We start from the raw sequence: 24,755 nt of genomic DNA on the forward strand, positions 1-24,755 counted from the left end.
CCACACTGAAGAGGGCCTTAGGCTGTGTCCATAACACGGCAGATGGTATCGGTGAGAATCCATGACTGGTACATGCTGATGAGGTCAACTTTATGAGGTGGCCTCATTTCATAACAACTTGCTTTCACAGTACCTAATCTAGTCCCACAGGAACCAACTCACTCATTAATCCCTTTTGAGAGGGTGCTGCCTTGATGACTTAATTACCTCCCACCTCTAACAGGTTCTACTACCTCCCAGTACCAATACACTGGGGACCAAGATTCCAGCACTTGAATCTTTGGGGACTAAACCATATGGAAACCACAGCAGGGATCAAAAGTAGAGCGTTCACCTGCCTGTTTTTCTAGTCTTTCACTCACTCTAGAAATACAATAGAAGGCAGACAGTTGGAGACAGGACTCTTGTGTTCCCATGTCTTCTCGTCAAATAGCATTGCTATTATAAACCATAAAGACTAGTATCAGGCTTTGTACTTGATAGTGCACAAATATTCTCACTAACCACTGTAACAACCTGGGAAGTAGAAAGTGTCGTCTTTGCCTTAAAATGAAGAGACTGGGGGCTCTGAGAGGTTAAGAAATCTGCTCAGCAGTGTCTAGTTCCATGTTCACTGCTTCTGTATCACATTGTGATAAGAAGTCAATGAAACTGGACTTTGGAAGTTGGGTTGTTAGTTGGAGCTGAAACCTGATATTGGAGTTCACAATCAATTTACTTTAGTTGGAGTTGAAAGCAGATATTCAGGTTCACAATCAATTTACTTTTGTCACCTCGGACAGTGCCTGCACCCTACCATTGTTTTCTCTTTGAGAACAAGAGGCCTTGCAGTCAACAGCAGAGATTCCACAGGCTTATTGTTTCCCCAAGCATCTGCTTTTTTTTTTTTCTTTTTGACAGCCAGAGTGGACAGTGAGAGAGAGAGAGAGAGACAGAGAGAAAGGTCTTCCTTTTCCATTGGTTCACCTTCCAATGGCCGCTGCAGGTGGCACACTGCGGTCAGCGCACCACGCTGATCCGAAGGCAGGAGCCAGGTGCTTCTCCTGGTCTCCCATGGGATGCAGGGCCCAAGGACTTGGGCCATCCTCCACTGCACTCCCTGGCCACAGCAGAGAGCTGGCTTGGAAGAGGGGCAACGGGGACAGAATCCGGCACCCCGACCGGGACTAGAACCCGGTGTGCTGGTGCCGAAAAGCGGAGGATTAGCCTATTGAGCGGCGGCTGCATCTGCATTTTTAACTTGCATCTTTGCAACCTTTATGCACACAGACAGTGGACCAGTGTTGCTTTTAAAAAGCAATAGGGCCGGTGCTGTGGCTCAATAGGCTAATCCTCCACCTTGCGGTGCCGGCACACCGGGTTCTAGTCCCAGTCAGGGCGCCAGATTCTGTCCCGGTTGCCCCTCTTCCAGGCCAGCTCTCTGCTGTGGCCAGGGAGTGCAGTGGAGGATGGCCCAAGTGCTTGGGCCCTGCACCCCATGGGAAACCAGGAAAAGCACTTGGCTCCTGCCTTCCGATCAGTGTGATGCACCGGCCGCAGCGTGCTGGCCACGGCAGCCATTGGCAAAAGGAAGACCTTTCTCTCTGTCTTTCTCTCACTATCTGCCTGTCCAAAAAAAAAAAAAAAGGCAGCAATAGACTGAAGAAGTTGTGAAGCATGGGGACAGCTTAAGAGAAAACATCTTAGGCATGGGCCAGGTTTAAACAAGAACTTAAAATCCTACCACAACTGTAGGATGGCTCCTTCCAACCTGACCAGCAGGGATTTTACAAAGCATGCTGTACATATTCATTTTCTAAAGTTGTATTTCTTTTAAGGAAGAGGTTTCTCAACCTTGGACCAACATGGAATAATATAGGCAAATCTGAAAGAAATATGGATGTTGGGTCCCACTTCCCATCCTCAGAAATTCTGATGTAACTAGACTGGGGTGTAGCCTTCCCCCAGGTGACAACTAAGGTTCAACCAGTTTAAGAATCACATGCGTGACCAGCATTGTGGTGTAGCAGGTTAAGCTTCTGCCTGTGATGCTGGCATCCCATATGGGTGCTGGCTGGAAACTGGCCCAAGTGCTTGGGCTTCTGCACCCACGTGGGAGACCCAGAAGCAGCTCCAGGCTCCTGGCTTCGGCCTGGCCCAGCCCCAGCCATTGAGGCCATTTTGGGAGTGAACCAGTGGATGGATGCATGCGGGTGCTCTCTCTGTAACTCTGCCTTTCAAATAAAAAAAAAAATTAAATAATTTTTTAAAAAAAGAATAGCATCCTACCCTTACCATATAAGTTACTTGATACTCTTTTTTAACTTTCTCCTGTTATTCTGGCCTAATTATGCATAGTGAATTGTCACTCCCCCTCTTCGTGGAGGAACGACACAGGACCCTGCGCTGTTCTTTTGTCTGCTCGGCCCTTCCCGGGTTTGCTGCTGGTTCTTCCCGGGTTGGCTGCCATCCCTCCACCTCCGTGGAAGGGCGGTTCCCCCTGCCACTTTCCCCACTTCCACGGGGGAGCGGCACACCGCCGGCCGGCTCTCTCGGGGGCTGCACAGGTGTTCCTTCAGATAGATGTTCCTGGCATGTTGTCTCTCTCCTCCTTTATAGTCCTCTTCCACCAATCCCAACTCTGCTACCCACACGCCGAGTACGCTGCTCTCCTCCAATCAGGAGCAGGTCCTGCTGTTTATTGGTTGAACTGGAGGCAGCTGTGTAGAAGCTGTTTCCTCCTCTCCCAACGCCATATTGTGGGAGAGCAGATGCATAGAATAAGTCTTAATTCCAGTAACTTAGTCTAGTCCCAGTTGCTCCCAGTTGCTCCCCACAGTGAATGAATGAAGAAATATAACTTTTACAGGGACATGGATATTAAGTGAACTGCTACCACAAAGCTGCGAGCTTAGATGCCAAAGGGATGGATGGAAGGGTGAGAAGAACCAAATGGTTTGCATTTTTATTACTTCAGAGAAAGATAACTACAGGACCCCACAAGTACACGTTTCAACTAGCAGGGTCTATCATGAGAAAAGCCACGAGGACTCTGGGGATGATATGTCTCAAAAGAAGTGTCAGCAGGGAAGAACTACGAAGTTCAGGAAAGGTCTGATTTCATAAGTATAAAGGTAATAACAAACTAAACACACGATAAACTTCAAAACACATTTCTGTTTTTAATTTAAAAAATAAATAACAGCAAATCTGACAAAATTCTACTTCAATGCACACATCCTAACTACTCATATTTGAAACTGAATTAGTTACAGAATTGTGGCAAAGGAATTTGTGACAAAATCTGTATGAGCAACTCACAAGATTCAACTCGTGGATGAGTGTGGGTATGTGTACTGAAGAGAAGCTTTGGTCGGATCTGAAATCAGTCAGCCTGGAACCATTAATTGGAGGAAAAAGTATTTTTCCCTTTTGTAGATTAGTATGGATGATTCAACTCAGCCTATCCCAACAGAAACTTGCCTTTTCCAATTTAATTTCAAAAACAGACTTACAGCTGAATTAAAGTTTCCAAGAAAGTGATATCTGCCAATTTCCCAAATGATATGAGGGGAAGAAAGGGTGATTATTAAAATAAAGTCTACAGTGGAGTGGACCAGGGTGTGAAAGCTGAAGACTACCATGAAAATGACATTGTCTATACATTAGTATGGAGGATTATGGGAATTCATGTCAAGTTTTCAGTGTCTGCTGCATTATCACAGGCACTCATGAGTTTCAATGTACACACCTCTTTTGATCTTAATAGCCTGGTATAGCAGGGTCAAAGCACCAAGTTGGGATGAAAAATGCAGAGTCTAGTATTTGGATCTAAAAAGCCTTTACACAGAAATTTAGTTTTCTTCGGACACTAGTTTTTTATTCACTTAGAATGAAAGAAGTTGGGGCCCAAAGAGTTCTAAAGATCATGTGGCCTCAAATATATATTTTTTAGCAGATGAGGAAATTGAGGCTGGGGGAGGGACTGTAAACACAATCTTTATAGTCTTATGTTGATAGTGAGTTTTTTTCTCCCTTTCATTACACCTGAGAAGTGTGAGAAAGCAGGCACAATTTTGAACAGCCTTGCAAACACCTTTCTGGGTTTCTGGAAATAGTTCTCATGTTGGTATCTGGGAGATGGTGACTCAGGTGTCGAACAATATAAAAATTCTTCCATTTGCACACCTAAGATTTGTGCATTTAGCTGTAGGTCAGTTCCATCTCATTTTTAAAGTAAGACATCACTCCCATGATCTGGGAGTGCTTGAGGGAACAAACCCATCCAGCTTGGAAAGAGTTAACAAAGGTAGATTATTATCACAAGTCCTTATTTTTATATGTTGTTTTATCTTATGGATTTCAATGTGGCTACAGCTTTTCCTGGGTTTCCTTGGCAGGAGACCATGGCTACAATGCTGGAGAAAAGGGATTAAGGCCCAGCAGCCTTATTTAGGGTTTTGTTATCTAATATCTAATATCACTTATTTTCCAATCCTACCACACGTAGAGTCAACAGTCTTTGCATACTGGGGCTGTTTCCACTGAACAGGTTGAATTGCTTCATTCTCAGGGGCTAGTAACATATCTGATGTTCAGTAAGAACTTAGTATATGTTGAGTGAAACAATTCTTTAAACAGAAAAAAAAAAAAAAAAAAAAAAAAAAAAACAAAAAAAAAACCCTGGAAGCAAGACAAGTCACCAGTCAAGGAAGATAAAAATGATTAAACAACAACACACCAACCACAAACTAGAAACCGATATTCATAAAGGTTGTGGCAACTTAACTTTGGGGCTAATTTTACTATGTTCCAACACTCTAGATTTTCAGCAAGGAAAATAAAAACCAGTTGTTTCTCTTTTTTCCCCTGCTCCTCACCTCTTCTATATTTAATTTAATCATAAAGCATTTCTTTGACTTCGAGACAGACATGACTTTATGTCAAATGTAACTCTTTCACACCCAATAGCTTCCCTAGGAAATGGACTTTCTGATGGCCTCTGTTGTCTACCCTACTACGCTACAGATCCTGCTCAGGTCCTTTGTGTACAGGCAGGAGAAGGCTAGTATTTTCGTTACGGTGGTAAGGAAAATATGCTCAATTGAACAAGAGACAGTATCTGACCACTGATGGATCATGTGGATACATGGTGATAGGTCCCAGCCTCTGCTCAAAGACTCACTTCTCCTGTGGAAGCACAGCCTTGAGGTTTGGGGTTTCTTTCTGACTCAGATTCCCATCTTCCTATTTTAATGGCATCCTGAAAAGCAGAGCAAGGCGTCCAAAGCCCTCACGCCAGTCTGCGAGGTGACTTCGCCAAAGTTGCTCCAAGCTCCACGCGAGCCCCACATAACCATTCTGTTGCCTGTGCCCTTCCTCTGCAGACCTTGAGCTCTTTCCACTTATAACCCTCTTCAGTTCTTATTAATGCTTTGACTCTGTCATAGGTAATTATCCAAAAGATGGCATCTTTTGGAGAAGGCCTTTGTGTGCAGAGCTAACCCGCACTCACATTGCAAATAGCCTTGAATCAACAAAGGAAAGAATATCACTAATGCTTGTGCAGAATTCCAGATCCTGCTCAGGCCTCGAGGAGAAGAAAGGACCATCACTCCTTCACATATTCCATCTCATTTACACTTTATAACAATCCGTGTGGGAGGTATCATCCCCACTTTTGGAAGGTGAGAAAATGAAAGCTCAATTTCAAATACTTTGCAGGAGCCTGGAAAGTGAACAGATGCCATGACTGGGATATGATGAAACCGAAAGTCTTCAGGTCCAAAGCTTAGGCCTTTTCTATGTTATCACAGTGAAGGCTCCCATGGGTGGGGTAAAGAACAACCTTCTCCACAGTGCTTCTAGAACATGCATATGGATTTCTTGACTAGCGCACTGCACGTGTCTCAGAGGCTCTGCTTCCTCGATCCCTGTGATGAACCTGCATGTCTCTCCTACAAAGGGTAGTGGTGAACAAGGCACACAATCAAAGAGGCAAATGCAAATTCTCACACTTGAACTCTCTTTCCCTGCTCTCTCCCTTCCTTGCAAGGTCGTGAAAAGGCCCCAGGTGAGCTTCCCTCTATGTTGACCTTCAGGAGTCACAGTCGAAAGCTTTCTGCCTTGCCACAAATACCTCAGTAGTGCATAGAAGTACCTGGGACATTTCAAATATTATTCCAATGAGGAGTAGATATTAGTCTGTCAGCGCTGTCCTGAGGATCTAAGTGTTATCTGGGTGTAGCCTGTAGCATGCTGGATTGTTAGTAAGCATCTGTAGTACATCTTTCTGTGGGTAGCCTGTTTCATCACAATGAGGGGGTGGTTTGGATGGCCTTTAAGGCTCTTCCAGCTCACAACACTTGCACCTTCGTGTGGTTATCTGTGTGTGTAGTATTTGGTCATCTAAGTCACCCCATTCTTTCTTCTGAAAGGAGCACTGACATTAGTGCCATCAGCAAGTAATCAAATCAATTCCACCATGAAGAGGAATAAGTAAGACAAGGGAAATATTGCACTGTATTCTCCAGGGTAAAATCGGGTAGCAGACGGGGACCACTGAGTCATCCACATTGGTGCTGGGAAAGAAGCTGTTGAATCCAGGCTCTCAAGTCCATTGCAGCCAGTGATTAGAGTGCAGAAGACGGAACAGGACAAAAACCGTGTGTGCAAAAGGCAGCGTGTCAAAGGATCTGCAGTCTGAGGAGAGAATGCCATGCAGTGAGGATCACTAGCTGGGAGAACGGTGGCACTGCAGTGAGGGCAGTGGACCAGGAGGGGTGCTCTCCTGTGCCTCAAGTGGGTGGCGGTGGAGGGTGCTAGCTAGAGCTCAGGGCTCACGCATGAATCCTCATTTCCCAATGAGGAGACCCAATCGCATCTGAAAGGAGCCAATCTGCGTTAAACATGTTGTGTTCTCTTCCTCACAGGAGACATGGTAGACATTAGAAAGACAGGATTATCGTGGCCACTAAAATGTACTTGGTATCCTCCTCTTTCAAGATGCTAGATGGGACAGGTGTGTCCCGGTGAGGAAAGCAGCTGTCTCAAGCACAGCTCTTCAGAAGCAAAGGCAAGAAATCCCTCCAGGGAGTAGATGACTGGAGCTGCTCCACTGCTTCCGGAGAAAGGGGTCCAGGCTTATTCAGCCCTGGTGTCTCTGCAGTAGATGCCGAAACTCAATCACGGTGAAAGAGAACTCTCCTTTGAAATGCATGGGACACGGCCAGTTCCGGAATCCCGAGTGGACTGGAGGGGATGTGGCCTGGCCTCACACCTATCAGAGGGGAGATTTTGAAAGAATAAAACCAGCTGGACCTCATCCCACATTGGGAAAGGCAGTCGGCATGGAGTTCATGAAATGAGGACACAGTCTCCCTGCGGCCCATTCCCAGGCAGCATCTGTCCAAAGGCACTCGGAGTCTCAGAGAGAGGGCAAGACGCTCACTGGGATCCAGGCTCAGAGGAAAGGATGCCAGATTTCCGAGCTTTCGGAGGGGGCGGGGGTGGCGCTTTGGCTTCTCTTCGGACAGGCAATGGGGGAGCGATCTGGAGGGCAGACACACAAAATTAGAAATGAGGCTTAGCTTTGTTCCCAATCCTGCCTTCTCCTCCGCATTGCCTGCATTGTGCTCTAATTCTGAAGTGATCTCAGTCTATCTTGGCAGCCTTTGCAAGGTGCAAAGACAAAGGCGTCTGGTTTATCCTTGCTTGTTCCTCTTGAGCTAATCAGACACACACACGAAGTCACTGCTGTATCCCTGGCACTTGTGTCCCTGGCATATATATTCAGAAGGCACTCAATAAATATTTGCTAAGTGAATCAGGAAACCTACCTGAGGCTTTTTCCAGAATGATGGTTTCCTCACTTAGAAGAAGGAAACTCTTGAAATGTGAACAGAGACTTACTTTTAATGTCACCCACCTGTACCCAGGGTAAGGTGCAGACAATGGTTCTGCCTTCAATCTTATGAAAAGGTTTCAAGAATGAACCAAGGATCAAACTTCAGTGATAAACTACGTGAGTAAACTTGTGGCCATGAAGACTGGAAAAAATGCAGTCTTCCCCAGAGTGGTGCTTCCTGACCACAGCTGTCAGCTGTGGTTTGCCTACCTCTGCAGAATTCCTCTGGCTGCTCTCATAGGGCTTGCTTTTGGGGGGAGGTGGAGGCGGGACAGGAGCAGTCACTATTCCATCTGTCTGCAAAGACGGGGAGCCTGGGACACAAAGATGAGGGCAGAGAGAACAATTTGTTAAGGAATCTCATACAAATACTGCTTTGTATCATCCTGAACCATCTAACATCTAATCCACACTGCTAACACCATATGCAGAAGACCTCTCATCCCACATGACAGAAGTCACACCTTTCATTTTCCACAAGGCTAAACAAGCTTCACAAGCAGTTCGGAGGGGAATGTTCTGGTTTTTGTTTGGGGATTTTTTTTAACCACTAAGCTAAAGATGAGAACAGATTTTAGAACTTATGATATTGCTCTATTCTCTGATATACTCCACCGTGCTTAGGTAAATATCCACTCCTCCAAGAAACCCTATCTGATATCCACATTTCCCCCATGGATGGCAGGAACCCAATTGCTTGAACCATCACCACTACCTCCCAGGGTCTGCACTGGCAGGAAGCTGCAAGCCAGGGATGAAAACCAAGCACTCTGATGTGGGACAAGGCATTCTGACCAGTGTCTTAACAGCAAGGCCAAATGCCTACCCTCAGAAAATTATAATAAGTAACAGCAGTCCCAGGTTCCTTGCCAAACTGCAGCTTAATTGCCTTACACTACCACTGAATTGAACCACCCTTCTAGTCTCATTTTACATGGCAACTCTGAATAGAAATTGCTCAGTTTCAAAAAAAAGAAATACTCCATTCTGTAGCCAAAAGAACACCAGGGATCCAGGAACACTTACTTAGGGTCCTGGCAGCTTTAGGAGTGAGTGGAGGTGGGCTCAAGGGTGTTGACTGAGGAGGGGAAGAACCATGGAACGGGGTTAGCCGACTGTCCGTCAGCTGCAGACTCTTTGGCCTTTGTGCTTTCCTGGCTGGGCTCTAGTTGCAGGCGGAAAACAAGAGAAAAAGATTTCATGGTGAGGAAGGATGAGTTCCAGAGGACTCTGAACAGTCCTGTTTGCATAGCAGAGATCTGTGAAAGGACATAAATCCAGGAGTCACAGGTAGGCTTACCTCACTGCCACGCGCTAGGCACCAGGGCAGGGACACTACCTGGGAATCTCTGAACCACAGATTATGTTCTAGCTGGCCAGAGACTTAATTCCAACCACTGTGTCCTTTATTTGGCAGTGAACGACTGTGATTATCAGGGAGAGCTGGTTTTGCCATACATAACAACTTGATGTGGCTTAGGGAAGAAAAGGAGCTTTATTTCCAAGTTAAAAGGAACGACCGTGTTGGGACTGACTCATGGAACATGGTGGTGAGAACCACAACTCCCAGCGTCAACCCACATGTTACAAGCTCTCCTGCCAATATTGACTGGGGGACTCAGCATTCTCAGGATGTGTTTTTCTCACCACAGTCTGTGATCTGACAGGAGCACAGGCTGCTGTGTCCCGAGACAAGCCACAGCCAGGATGCTCACGGGTGACTCACTACTATGCAGTGGATGAGGATGGAGCTGTGCCTGCAGACAGCGGGGGCTGGGGGAGGGGCCGCAAACCCTTTCTTCTTACCAGCAGATCAGGTTCTGGAGCTTTCTCTGCGATGACCTGGGACTTGCTCAGACTCCAGTCTTTCCTCTTGAACTTGCTGATCCGGTTCTCACTGTCCTCTCTGAGGGACAAATCTTCAACTCTGGCACCTGATGAGGCCCTGCGCTCCAAAAGTGGCTCCAGGACTGACCTATTAGCCAGAAACAAGGGCAAAAAGTCACAAAACACTGATCTATCGATGTTCAAAATTCGTTCCAAAAGGACCAGGGGTTGTAACCCTTTAGCCCAATTCTGACCCATGACATCAGTCTCAAGTTCCAAATCTGAATTTTCAGTTGCCAACCAAACCACATCTCAAAAATATACAGAAAAGAAACCATCAAATGACTGGAAAAAAGTATCAGTGAATATTTATCTGATCCCAGGAAGAAAAGATCTTATTAAGTAAACAGGCAAAGGCAGACTCCACAAGTCAAAGATTAATAGGCCGCTTTATACAGTGAATAACAGTACACACTCTAGTCAGACAGCTGGCATTCAAATCCTACCTATATTTACTTGGTGGTTCGTCTTGTGCAATAACCTTCTCATGCCTCAGTTTTTTAATATGTAAAATGGGGTTAACAATAATATCTAGTTCACTGGTTTGTTGCAAAATTCTTAGAACAGTGTTCCGTATCTGTAAGCACGTGTTAAAATCTCTTCATTACAATGACAGATTTCCAAGCACCATAGTGATCACTGATCCATTCAAGAATCACGATTAGATGCTGTACATAGAGTTTGGGGAAGAGTTTGATGAGAAGCCACATAGATACAAAATATCTCCCCATAAATTACTTGATTTTTTTATTTTTTATTTTTTGACAGGCAGATTGGACAGTGAGAGAGAGAGAGACAGAGAGAAAGGCCTTCCTGGGCCGGCGCCGCGGCTCACTAGGCTAATCCTCCGCCTAGTGGTGCCGGCACACCGGGTTCTAGTCCCGGTCGGGGCGCCGGATTCTGTCCCGGTTGCCCCTCTTCCAGGCCAGCTCTCTGCTGTGGCCCGGGAGTGCAGTGGAGGATGGCCCAGGTGCTTGAGCCCTGCACCCCATGGGAGACCAGGAAAAGCACCTGGCTCCTGCCATCGGATCAGCGCAGTGCGCCGGCCGCAGCGCGCCGGCCGCGGCGGCCATTGGAGGGTGAACCAACGGCAAAGGAAGACCTTTCTCTCTGTCTCTCTCTCTCACTGTCCACTCTGCCTGTCAAAAAAAAAAAAAAAAAAGAGAGAAAGGCCTTCCTTTTGCCGTTTGTTCACCCTCCAATGGCCACCGTGGCCGTTGTACCGCGCTGATCCGAAGGCAGGAGCCAGGTGCTTCTCCTGGTCTCCCATGGGGTGCAGGGCCCAAGCACTTGGGCCATCCTCCACTGCACTCCCTGGCCACAGCAGAGAGCTGGCCTGGAAGAGGGGCAACGGGGACAGAATCCTGCGCCCCGACAGGGACTAGAACCCGGTGTGCCAGCGCCGCAGGTGGAGGATTAGCCTAGTGAGCTGCGGCGCCAGCCCCATAAATTACTTATTAATTCCAAATGGAAAAATAGAAGCAACACTGAGAAGAAAACGGGCAAACTCTTAACCAAGTAATCAACTCATGTGACAAACACAGAACCAATAGTCAAAATGTACTTCTGAAGATGATGCCTAAAAAACAGAACCTCACACAAAAATGTACAACTGTGCTCCCCTGCAGCTTAAGGAAAGGGCAGAGAAACCCATCTCAAGGGAGATTCTGTGAAATAACTGGCCCAGGATTCTCAAAAAGGTACAGGGTACCCTTGGAGCTGCTACTTGGGATACCGTACCCCATACTGGAGTGCCTGGGTTCCAATCCCAGCTCCCTTTCCGATTTCAGCTTCCTACTAATGCACACGCTGCGAGGCAGCAGGCGATGCCTCAAGTGCTTGGGCCCCTTCTACTCATCGGGGAGACCGGGATTGCATTCCCAGCTTTTGGCTTCAGTCTGGCTCAGTCCTGGCATTTGGAAAATGAACCAGAGGATGTGGGATATCTTTCTGTTTTTCTGTCTCTCAAATAACAATGAAATTTATAAAGATTATGAAAGATGGGGCCAGTGCTACAGCATAGTGGGTAAAACTGCCGCTGCAGTGCTGCCATCCCACATGGGTGCCAGTTCAAGGACTGGCCGCTCCTCTTCTGATCCAGCTCTCTGCTATGGCCTGGGAAAGCAGTGGGAGATGGTCCAAGTGCTTGGGCCCCTGCACCCAAGTGGGAGACCCAGAGGAAGCTCTTGGCTCCTGGCTTCAGATCAGCCCAGCTCTGGCCATTGTGGCCATTTGGGGAGTGAAGATGGAAGACCTTTCTCTCTCCCTCTTCTGTGACTCTGCCTCTAAAATAAATAAATAAATAAATAAATCTTTTAAAAAATATGAAAGACAAAGGCTAAAGAAACTGTTCAAGATTCAAGAAGACTAGAGACTCAGCTAGATATTGTCGCTCCCCCTCTTCGTGGAGGAACGACACTAAGCCCTGCCTAGGCTTCATATCCGAGTCACGGCACCATTATGTCGCTCCCCCTCTTCATGGAGGAACGACACAAGACCCTGCGCTGTTCTATCGTCTGCTCGGCCCTCCCCGGGTTTGCTGCTGGTTCTTCCCGGGTTGGCTACTATCCCTTCCACCTCCGTGGAAGGGCAGTTCCCCCTGGCCGCATTCCCCACTTCCGCAGGGGAGCGGCACACCGCCGGCCGGCTCTCTGGGGGCTGCACAGGCGTTCCCCTTAGATGTTCCCCTTAGATGTTCCCGGTGCATGCCGTCTCTCTCCTCCTTTATAGTCCTCCTCCGCCAATCCTAACTCGGCTGCCCACACGCCGAGTACACTGCTCTCCAATCAGGAGCAAGTCCTACAGTTTATTGGTTGAACTGGAGGCAGCTGTGCGGAAACTGTTTACTTTTCTCCCAACGCCATATTGTGGGAGAGCAGATGCATAGAATAAGTCTTAATTCCAGTAACTTAGTCCAGTCCGGATGCTCCCCACAGATATAATATATGCTTCTGGTTGGATCCTGTACCAAACATTCCTATAAAAGACACTGGAAACGCTTTTTCACTTTTAAAAAAATATTTATTTATTTAGTTGAAAGGCAGAAAGAAAGAGGAAGGGAAGGTGGGAGGGAGAGAAGGAGAAAGATCTGCTATCTGTTGATTCACTTCCAAATGACTGCAATGGCTGGGGCTGGGCAAAACCAAACCCAGGACCTAGAACTCCATCTGGGTCTCTCATGTGGGTGGCAGAGGCCCAAGCACTCAGGCCATCTTCTGTTGCCTTCTCAGTTTAAACACACTGAGCCTCAACACTAGCCCCATTACAAACACTGGAATTAATTAGAACAGGCATTCCAGTTTAAAGTAGTTCATTAACATAACGATTCCTGAAATTTTAACTGTACTATAAGGGTACTTACATAAGATAAAATACTGTCTTTACAGCATGATGTGCATACCCTACCCTTAACTGGTAGAGTAAGGTGGAGCCGGGGGAGGTTGGGAAGTGGGGTACGGAGGGAGCAGTATTGCTTATATCTGCTAAATTAGCATCTAACCACCCAGGTCTGATTAAATCATATTTGGCTCTATGAGAACAAAAGCTTGGAGGGATGCGAATGGCATTATGGCTCAGCAGGTTAAGTTACTGTGTGGGATGCTGGCAACACACACTAGAGTTCCAGCTGGAGTCCTGGCTGCTCTGCTTTTAATTCGGCTCCCTGCTAATGTGCCTGGGAAAGCAGCAGAGGATGAGCTGAGTGCTTGGACTCCTACCATCCATATGGGACACCTGGATGGAGCTCCCGGCTCCTAGCTTCAGCCTGGCCTAGCCCTGGCCATTGAGACCACTTGGGGAACGAACCAGAGGATGGAAAATATCTCTCTCCTTTTTTCTCTCTCCTTCCTCTCTTTCTGACCCTCTACTTTTCAAAAGAATAAATAAAATAAAAAAGCTTGGAGAGGTAAATAGATGAAGGACAGAGGAGTTTTAGGCAGAGAAACTATTCTATATGATAGAGACGTGCCATTGTATGATTAAAAAAAACCTCACAGAATGTACATCAAGAGTGAACCTGAATGTCAGTTAGGGACCTTGGGTGATAATGATGTGTCGATGTAGGTTCACTGACTGCAGCAAATGAACCACTCTAGTGAGGGATGCTGAGTGGTGGGAGCTGGTTATGTGGGATAGAGAGCAAGGGACTATGTGAACTTTCTGTACATTGTGCTCAATTTTTCTCTGAATATAAAGTTGCTCTAAAAAATTAAGTCTAAAAACAAATAAAAAGCTGAAGTAACTAACAGTTCTCATTATTTAAGAATTACAATTTTCTGTTCATCAGAAAGCATGATTAGTAAACTTAAAATATTTGATGTACATATTTTAGATGCAGGCAAATACCATGAACATGGAAGGAATTATAAACTGTACAGGTTAATAAAAAGAGTAGTCCTGGCTGGCGCTGTGGCTCACTTGGCTAATCCTCAGCCTGCGGTGCCGGCACCCCAGGTTTTAGTCCCAGTTAGGGCGCCGGGTACTAGTCCTGGTTGCTCCTCTTCCAGTCCATCTCTTTGCTGTGGCCCGGGAGGGCAGCAGAGGATGGCCCAAGTGCTTGAGTCCCTGCACCCGCATGGGAGACCGGGAGGAAGCACCCGGCTCCTGGCTTCGGATTGGTGCAGCACCGGCCGTGGCGGCCATTAGGGGAGTGAACCAATGGAAGGAAGACCTTTCTCTCTGTCTCTCTCTCACTGTCTATAACTCTACCTGTCAAATGAAAAAAAAAGAGTAGTCCAATTTAGAAATATTGGTGAATGATATAAACAGGTACTTCACGGAAAACAAAAGTTCACTGCTTAAAAATGCTTAGTTTCATTGGTTATTAAATACATAAAAATTGAAACAAGAGGCTTCAAGGGGAATAAGTAGTCAAAGACAATTTTATAATTTATTATGGCAATTTTAAAGTATATAGAAATAGGAAGCTACATATACATCACTTAGCTGATTATCACAATTGCAACTCATGGCCAATCTTGTTCCTCCTGTATACTTTATTATATCCATAATTATCTATACTCAATTACATATAATTATCATTTTGTGTGTGTATGTGTGCTGAGAATACTTAAGCTCTCCTCTCAGTAAATTTCAAGTATGCATTATAGCATTTTCTAAGTTATCATTTTCATTTTATTTGAAACGGGTGGGGAGAGACAAAGCCAGAGTGAGACAGAGAGAGATCTTCTATCTACAGGTTCACTTCCCAAATGCCTGTAACACCCAGAGCTGGGCCAGCTTAAAGTGAGGAGCCAAAAGCTCCATCTGGGTCTCCTCCCTAGGTGGCAGGGACCCACTACTTGAGCCATCATCTTCATTCTCAGGGTGTGTATTGGCAGGAACCTGGATCAGAAATGGAGGAATCAAGACTCAAAGCACGCACTCGACATGGGATGCAGGCACCCAAATACAGTCTTGACTGCTGTGCCAAATGCCTGCCCGTACACCCCACTGTTATTAACAACAGTCGTCATGCTGTACATTAGATTCCTGGAAGTATTCATCATGTAATTGAAAGGCTGTACTTTTTTGACCAACATCATTTATTTTTGTCTAAAAAATGTTTTCAGGTCCCTACTTTGCTGGTGCTTTAAGCATGGACTGATTTGACTTGCTAAGTTTGGCAGAGCAGTTAAGATGCTGGATGGAAAGCCCACATTCAAATCCAGAGTGCCTGGATTTATGTCCCAGCTCTGCTCCTGATTCCAGCTTCCAGTTCATGCATTCCGTGGGAGACAGCATCTGACAGCTCAAGTACTTGGGTCCCTGCCACCCAGTATAGAAGATCTAGATTGAGTTCCTAAATCCCGGTTGTCGGCTTTGCCCCGCACTGTTGTTGTAAGCATTTGAGGAGTAAACCAGCAGACGGAGGCTCTCTGTTAGTCTTTCTGACTCTTAAAAAAATTTAAAATGATTTGTTTTTAAGTAATACATATTTTATCCATTTTTAAATAAGATTTATTTATTCAAAAGGCAGAGTTTCAGAGAAAGAGGGAGAGACAGAGAGGAGCTCTTTCATCCACTGGTTCATTCCCCAAATAGCCACAGTGGCTGGGAAAAAGGCCAGGCTGAAGCCAGGAGTCAGGAACTTCATCTGGGTCTCCCACATACGTGGAATGGGCCCAAACACTTGGGCCATCTTCTGTTGCCCTTCCAGGCCTACTAGCAGTGGTCTGGATCGGAAGAGGAGCTCCTATGGAATACCAGCACCACGGGCTGTGGCTTAACCTGCTGTGCCACAATGCTGGCCCTTATAATGAACTTGTTGATTAACAGTTTAGAAATGACTCAGCTTAAATATCTTCCAGTTAGGCGGAAGATTAATTATTGCACATTTATATGATATAAGTATATTTCCATTAAAAACAGTAAAAACTTACAATAAAAGAATATATAGCAATATGGAAAATACTTAAAATAAAAAGACAAGGAGGAAAAGTATAAAACTGTATCTATGACATAAGTGGAATAATGTAAGGATATCTATACTAATGGAAAAGGGTAAAAAAAAAAAGAGTATATAACTAATTTAGGAAATAATAAACATTTGGTATCCAGGTAATTTGGGCAGGTAATTTCTATCATATAATTATTAAAATAAAGGATTAACTAAACTATAATGTGTTTTTCTCTGAGTGATGTTATAAATTGTTTTTATTTCGTAAGTTACTAATACTTTACTTTTTACATGTATATATATTAATTTTATAATTAGGAAATAATTATTTAAAAATAATAGCTTTAGGGGCCTGCACTGTGGCACAGCGGGTTAACGCCCTGGCCTGAAGCGCCGGCATCCCATATGGGCGCTGGTTCTAGTCCCGGCTGCTCCTCTTCCAATCCAGCTCTCTGCTGTGGCATGGGAAAGCAGTAGAAGAAGATGGCCCAAGTCCTTGGGCCCCTGCACCTGTGTGGGAGACCCGGAAGAAGCTCCTGACTTCTGGCTTCGGATTGGTGCAGCTCCAGCCGTTGCGGCCATCTGGGGAGTGAACCATCGGATGGAAGACCTCTCTCTCTCTCTCTGCCTCTCTTCTCTCTGTGTAACACTGACTTTCAAATAAATAAATAAATCTTAAAAAAGATTAATAAAAACAAAAATAATAGCTTTAGGTAGAAAGAACACAACTATAAATTAACTGCTCTCAAATATTTTAAATTTGAACACAAGGAAAATTCTTCTATGTTTTTGGCAAGGTCAACTGAACAATAAAAAGCAATTAATCTTCCCAAACTTGGTCTATAAATTTAGCATAAACTCAATAAAAACAGCAATGGAATTTTGGAAAAGTTAATCCAAAACTGAGCAATGAGTTAAAGTAGCCAGATGAATTCTGAAATGTAATATGAAAATTTGAAAAGATTTTAAATCTATAGCAATTAAAGCTGCATGGCGCTGGTGTATGAATAGACAGGTAGATCGAAAAAAAAGGAGAAAGAGTCCATAGACATTAAAAAATACAAAAATTTGATTTTTGACAAAATTCATATTTTATCTTAGTATAGAAAAGATGATTTTCTCACTAAATATTACAAGGAGAACTGGATAGCCTTTTAAGAAAAAGAAAAAAAGAGCTGGCTATATGTTTCTATTAGAATGAATTCCAAGAACAACAGATTTAATTATGAACAGTGAAATTCTGGAAGTCAAAGAATAAAAACTAGTACTCTGTGTTTGTAGCTTCAGAGTGGGAAAGGACTTTAAGTGTCACATCAAATTTAGAGGGTATAAAATATTTATTTATATGATTACAAAAAAAATCAGCACAGCTCAATACAAAAAAGTAGAAGCCAAAAATTAGTAGTTGAAAGACAAAGAGGAAACTGGGGGAAAATATTGCAACTCATTTTACAAAGGCCTGACAGCTCTACAGGAAAATGTACACAAAATATTTGACTGTAGCACATAGAAATTAAAAATGTGAACAGCTTCAAAACAAAGGAAAGAGATGCTCAACTTCACATAAAACAAAAAAGGAAAATAAAACAAAATAAAAAAGTCTATACAAGAAAACACTTGCCACCTATCAGAATGGCAAAAATTAAAACTGGCTACATAGTTTGGTGGCAAGGCTGTGGGTAACTGGAGACTCTTCCATGTCGCTGCAAGCATGTAAATGTGTCATCTCTGTATGCTGGTCTAGGATTCATTTTTCAAAACTGCAAATAGATATCCTTCACAGGGAATTATCACTTACTGCATTTTCCTTACATTGACAGAGCTGTATATGCACAAAACTTAGTTTAAGGTCATTCACTGCCACTCTGCAGTGACAAAAAATACTGAAACCAATTAATTGTTCCTAAGTGAGCCCTGGTGTATCAAGACAGAGACATATGCTGAGCTTTCCATGGCTAAAGAAAGCATAAGAGGAAGCTCTTTATGTGCCAAAACAGAATGATTCTGAAGATACAGTAAGTTACCAATGCAAAGCTAAGGGACTGGTATCGTGCATACAAAAAGGCTTGGAGAAGAATGTGTATTTTGGTGTCACTTGTGTGCCTGCAGGAGCTGCCAGAGGGTACTGAGAACCAGAAGGTCCCACCAGTTGTCACTGGGGAGAGGTGCGGGTGGTTGGGAGATAGGGTTTGAAGAGCGATTCTTCATGATATACCCTCTTCTGTCTTAGGAACTCCCTAGTATGTGATGATATTGGTTATTAACAAGGTAAACAGAAACATTTATAAAAACTGAGATGATGAAAAAACTAGGCAGTGACCACAAAGTAGTAGTTTGTAATAAGAAGAAAGTGAATACTGTCTTTTTTGTGTTTTCTTGTTTTTTATTTTTAGTAGTTGTTATTATCACTATGTCAATTAAGACATTCTGCATAAGGAAGAAAACATGACCCAAAAGTTAATAACCCACATAATCTGAATTGTTATCTCACAGGCATGATGCATGTATGCCAATCAAGTCTATCTTTGGAGATCAAAGGCAGATATTAGTAAGGTGTTCTTCCACCCTTCCCAGAGAACAAAGATCTTACCCATCAGACCCTGGTCTGGAAGGAGCATTATCAGATGAGTTTGAAGAGGTTGAAATCACAGAGGAAGCCACTGAGGTGATGGACAACCTCCGCAGGGTGGAAGACATGATGTAGGGGAGCACAATGGAGCCCGTGCGGCTCTGCTTCCGCTCGGTCAAGTTAGGAGGCTGAAAAACACACAAAGTCCCACGGTTAGCTGGTCTGGAATTCAGCCTACATGAATCAGCACAGCCAACCTGTCTGTGGCTAACTCCTGCCCATATGGAGTGGCTGGCACCTTGTTCTGACCAGTTGGCACCTGTGCTGCCCCAGTTGTTAAGTTCTTCAAATACACTCACATGCCATACACTGACATTTAGGTCAGACAGTGGTACCATAAGATTTTAATATGGCTGAAAATTTCCAATTGCCTAGAGACAGGTGACACTGTGACGTCCTAGTACAGCATGCTGAGGTGAACAAATCTACTGTACTTGCCAGCTGTATAAAAGTGTGACACATACAGTATGTACAGTACACAGTGCTTAAACAAAGCCTGCTGTAAAACAGCATGCCATGGTGTGTGAGAAGAACGCAGTGCGGCAGGTGTTCACCCCACAAACATGTTTACCCATCATGTGCTTGCCAGGTCTCCTGACTGCACTAGAGCTTATGCTGAGTGACTGATCTATACCACCTAGCTTTGTGTGAGTACCCACTGCGATATTTGCACTTTGATGAAACTGCCTAAAAACGTATTTCTCAGAACATGTCCCCACTGTTAAATGACACATGTCTGTACTTACATTCTTAATTATAGACACAAGTCAAACCTTGTGGCTAAGGTTAGGAGAAATTCATAATTTTCTGCCAGATATAGGAGGAAAAACTAAGATTTTTATGCCTTATCCACCAATAAGAAAGCAAAACCTTCTATCTGCTGTTCCAGTTGAGCTACCTCCACCGTTCTGAAAAATGGAATATTGCCCTAAGAGAAAATAGAGCTGAGGTCCAACCGGTTGAGTCTTAAGAAGTATAGGAACACTGATCTACATTTACATGAACTGCCACCAGTAGGATTTCCCCTCATATGTCACCAGATTAAGTTTACTTGCTAATACTAGCCTGGTTCTAATAATGACCAACCTCAGTAGGTCTAAGGCAAGAATTTGTGTGCAAAAGCAAATGTTTCCAAAACAAAACTATCAGCTAGAAGCAGGTAAGGAGGTAAATTCTTAGGAAGAAGCCAAGACAACACTTTGATAGCTAAAAAAGGAGGTCACAAAGATACTCTGGGGGCAAGCATTTGATCTGTCAGTTAAGATACCACATACTAGTATCAGAGTGCCTGGCTTCAATGTGTGGCTCCTGATATTGATTCCAGCTTCCTGCTAACATGTACCCAGGGAGCAGCAGTGATGGCTCAAGATGCCACTCCTTTAGTAGACCCGAACTGAACCGCCAGCTCTCAGCTTCAGCTTCGTGGAGCCCCAGCCTTGCAGGCATTTGGAGAGTGAATCAGTGAATGGGAGCATTCTCTTTCTCTGCTTCTCAAATTAAAAAAAAAAAATTAAAAAGGTACTCTGGAAAAAATGTATTGGAGGTAGATATATGTGAATAAGTGAACATGAAAAGAAATGCAAAGCTTTGATTTCAGGGAAGAATTTGAAAACCACGAGTTCAAGAATAAGTGTTAGAGCAAGAAACAAAGTACAGATATATGAAGCTGGAAGTAATCACGCAATCAACTGTTGGAACAAAAACATTAGCACCTCTCAGAAGCAAAAAGAAATTGGGAGCCATGAGGAATGTGTTACACTGTCAAAAAATAATGAAATCATCTACTTGCATTGTAACCTGTAATTCCCAATTCTTTCTCCCCTTCAAAGGTGTGAAGATTGTCAACTTTTCATCAAAATAGATAATAATGCTGTGGAAAACTGTCAATACTAAGGCTAGACAGAACAGGAACAGCCAGTGGCTGGCTTTATGAAAGCCTCCACTTTCTAGAACAGTGATTCTCAAAAGTTGTATCCACACCATCACCTGATCTTTTGTTAGAAAAGTAAACCCCAGGGGCTGGCATTGTGGCATAGCGGCTTACAGTCCCAGCCTGCAGCACTGGCATCCCATATGGACGCTGGTTTGAGTCCATGCTGCTCCTCTTCTGATCCAGCTCTCTGCTATGGCCTGGGAAAGCAGTAGAAGATGGCCAAGTCCTTGGGCCCCTGCACCCATGTGGGAGACCCAGAAGAAGCTCATGGCTCCTGGCTTCGGATCAGCTTGGCTCTGGCCGTTGTGGCCATTTGGAGAATGAACTAGCGGATGGAATACCTCTTTCTCTAACTCTTTCAAATAAGTAGAATAAATCTTAAAAAAGAAAAGAAAAGTAATCCCTGGGCCCCAACCCAGTTCCCAGAATAAGAAATTATGGGTAGATGGCCCAGTAAGCTGTTCCCACAGTCCTCTGGGTGTTCTTAGGACTCAGGTTTGAGAACCTCTACCCATCTAGCACAAGGGTGGTTCAAGGCCATCAAAGAGCAGAACATGCTCCTTCATACCTGCTCCCAATATTTTCACACCATGCGTACATATTATGAATCATTTGACCTCTGAAAAACTGACCAAAGTCCTAAAAAGGGAATGAGGCTACAAAAAGCTTGACAGTTAGGCAGACAAAGCCTACCAGCGTTATAACTCCATAGAGCTTTTCCACTTTCTCCTTGAGTTCCCGGAAACAAGAAGACAACCGATCATGCAGTGGTTTGAGTTGCTCGGTCAACTTCTCCCCATGGATGCGGATCCCTTCTGTCAGCAGAGGCATCTGGAGAGAAGACACACAGATTAGGAAGACAGAGGATTCAATCTGGAGACTGGGTAGGGGGGGGCGATGGACAGGTAAACAGGTAGACACAGCACTGTTGAATGAGAATGCACTTCTCTGTGCAGGGCTCGTGAACTGGATTTACTTTTGTCAATGAAGCAGAGAAACCCACACACCAAGGACACAAGAAGGCCCTACAGTGGGAACAGGCTGGCGGACAAGGCAAATCCAGCTCATCCTAGGACTGTGTTCATGGATGTGCAACTAACACGCTTAAGCCTTTGACAGACTTCATGGGTGCATTTTCTGTCCTCTGGAGTGGTGAGAGGAAAAAATGAGGCTATCCTCTCTCAGCTGGAAGCACAGGACAGAAAACCAATTTATGGATGTTAATTTCATTTCTAAAAAAGCCCTTATCAACACAAAATTTAACTGAATGTCATTCCTAAGTTGTTTTGCTAAACAAACGCACAGAAAAGTTGTCATTCCATAAGGTTAATAAAAAGTAATGGTGAGGTGGGCATTGTGGTACAGCAGGTTAAGTTGTCACCTGGGAGGCCTACATCCCATACCAGGGTGCCAGTTGGAGTCCTGGCTACTCCAATTCTGATCAAGCTCCTTGCTAATTTGCCTGGAAAAGCAGCAGATATGGCCCAAGTACATGGGTCCCGTATGAGAATTAGATAGAGTTCCTGGTCCTGGCTTCACTCTGGCCCAGCCTCTGCTGCTATGGTCATTTGGGGAGTGAACCAGCAGATGGAAGCCCTCTCCCTCTCTCCCTCTCTCCGTCACTCTACTTTTCAAATAAATAAATCTAAAAAAAATGGTAAACCTGCCGGGTGAAACTGTAACCTGGTGGTTAAAATGCCAAGTTGGAAACTCACATTCCCGTGTCAAGAGTGCCTGGGGTCCACACCTGGCTCTGCTCCTGACTCCGGTTTCCTGCCAATGCAGACTTCTGAATGCAGCAGCAATGGCACAAGGAATTGAGTTGCTGCCACCCCTGTGGGAGACCTGGACTGAGTTCCTGGTTCTAAGGTTTAGCCCCAGCTGGACGCTGTTTCAGGCATATGGGGAGTAACCAGTGGATGGGAAGAACCTGTCTGGCTGTCTCTCTCTCTTTCCCCACTACTCCCTTTGTCTCTACAAATAATTTTTAAGAAGTCGTTAATAATTACTTTTTTAAAAAAGAGCCACCCTGAAAGTGGGCCTGTAGACTTCAGCCCCCAGGAATCTCCTGTAGCACACACTGTGCAGTGGGAAGCTGTCCGGTCTCACACCCTGCCTGCTGCATACCTGTATTGCTATCAGCCGTTTCAGCAACTCAATCTTCTCTTGGTCTTCAGGATGCTCCTGAGAGTATTTTTCTGTGAAAAAAGCCTAAAAGAAGTGGACATGGCAATTAGCAGCTAGAGCACATTCTGACCTGTGCATGTGACTCTAAGGGAGGGCGAGAGCCTGGAGAGAGGAAAAATGTCTTCTCTTCGGATAAATCTGCAAGGCCTAACCCAGAATTCACTTCTTCCCTACGACAGTCCTATCCCATAGTGGACGACTTTAAAAAGTACGTGGCATTCTGTGTTCTTTCTAGGATCAGGCATGAAAATTTCTTGCAGAAGTACATTCTCAACAATTACCACACACACACACACACACACACACAATAATCATTATCAGCAATGTAAAATGCCATTCATTACACTAATTTTCTCAAAAAGTGAAGAAAAGGCTAACTGACAGCAACTATATGTTAATAATTAAATCAGTGGCTTGTGTTTAGCTTCCTGGTTAAGATGCCTGTGTCCTATATAGGAGTACCTGGGTTCAATTCCCTACTGCCGTTGCCAGCTCCTGACTCCAGCTTCCTACTGATAAGCTGTGATGGGTTCCTCAAGTAATGGGCTCCTGCCATGCACACAGGAGACCTGGACTGAGGATACAGATCTAGCTCTGGTCCAGTTTATCCCTGACCATTGTGGGCATCTGGAGAGAGAACCAGTGGATGGGGGTTCTGCCTCTCTCAAGTAAATAAAATTATAAAAAGAAAAGGTGCAAAGTTAACAGGCAAGAGATATGGCTGACAGTTTTTCTGCTGTTCCACATAATATACTTGTATCATATTTCATTCCTCATATGAGGTACAGATTAGTATCTGCACATTCTTATTAATCACCTATCCAAAAGGCAATTTTGAAAATATTAAATGCTAGTTCCCTTTATTCTATGTATCATATTCATCAACAAACATTAACGTCCCCCAGCTAAGTCTCTGTAGTAATTAATAATTATTATTTAATAATTTATTATGAAATATTAATATTATTTAAGATAATAAATGTTAAATTTATTAATTAGTAATAAATACAACACAAACTTAAATTCCAAACACAGGCTTCACATAGGAGATAATTTTTTAAGACAGAATTCATTAGGAAAAAAAAATGGAAATATTCAGCCAACATTTCCCAGAGTCCAAAGTAGGAGTTCATGTTATCTCCCTGGACTTTAACCTTCATTTATTTTTCGGAAATAACCTTGAGATTTTATTGTCTTCATAATAAAACAATAGATGACGTACAGGACTGGATCACTTGGTTCTTTATTATATCTCCTCCTAGTTGAAAATTCTTATATCTCTTGGGAGCTCTGTACAGACTCTGAGCTCTGTAGCTTTGGCACAGCCTGCTTTGCAGTTTTAGCCACTTTCTGGAAAATCAGCATAGCCTGCCTGCTTCCTGTCCTAACGCTGTGTTCCCCGGGGCATAGAGAGGACCCTGTCCCTTCTACAGTGTCACTAGGTAGGCTTCACCATACTTCCTAGAGAAGGTCTGGAAGGTTCTAGGGTAGTGGGGGCATCTGCCATGTGTGGGAGAGCACAACTGGCCCAGAAAGCTACCTCAGTTCTGATAGGGCTTTTGCAACCCAACCTTCACAGTTTCCTGTCACCTTTCTCCTCTATTGCTATGAAGGCCAAAACCCCAGCACACAAAACCCACGAACTCCTGCAACTATATATATATATATAATATATATATATAATATATTTATATATTTATAAAAGTGAACCAGCCCATTGTATAAGGCAAACAGAATACAAGTATAGCGATCTATGGCTTAGGGGCATTCTGTGAAAACTAATACTTGGAGAAATTACAAGAAAATCATTACCAGAGAGCACATATGAAAAAGCATT

At 44.2% G+C, this 24,755-nt stretch overlaps 1 protein-coding gene across 1 annotated transcript in view; it reads right to left on the reverse strand.

The window, feature by feature from the left end:
- Positions 1 to 3,143: 3,143 nt before the first annotated feature.
- DOCK5 (dedicator of cytokinesis 5) overlaps positions 3,144 to 24,755 on the reverse strand; it is a 220,988-nt gene continuing 199,376 nt past the window's right edge. The window contains exons 46-52 of the mRNA XM_017338016.4: positions 22,859 to 22,942; positions 21,425 to 21,562; positions 18,760 to 18,926; positions 9,692 to 9,860; positions 8,912 to 9,050; positions 8,096 to 8,199; positions 3,144 to 7,530 (exon numbers count right to left, since the gene is read on the reverse strand). Of these exons, the coding sequence (XP_017193505.2) occupies positions 7,426 to 7,530; positions 8,096 to 8,199; positions 8,912 to 9,050; positions 9,692 to 9,860; positions 18,760 to 18,926; positions 21,425 to 21,562; positions 22,859 to 22,942 (906 nt within the window). The 3' untranslated portion in view covers positions 3,144 to 7,425. The remainder of the gene's footprint in view (positions 7,531 to 8,095; positions 8,200 to 8,911; positions 9,051 to 9,691; positions 9,861 to 18,759; positions 18,927 to 21,424; positions 21,563 to 22,858; positions 22,943 to 24,755) is intronic.

Source organism: Oryctolagus cuniculus, chromosome 2, assembly GCF_051225735.1.
Source record: "Oryctolagus cuniculus isolate XC-2025 breed Fujian yellow rabbit chromosome 2, ASM5122573v1, whole genome shotgun sequence".
Lineage (NCBI taxonomy): Eukaryota > Metazoa > Chordata > Mammalia > Lagomorpha > Leporidae > Oryctolagus > Oryctolagus cuniculus.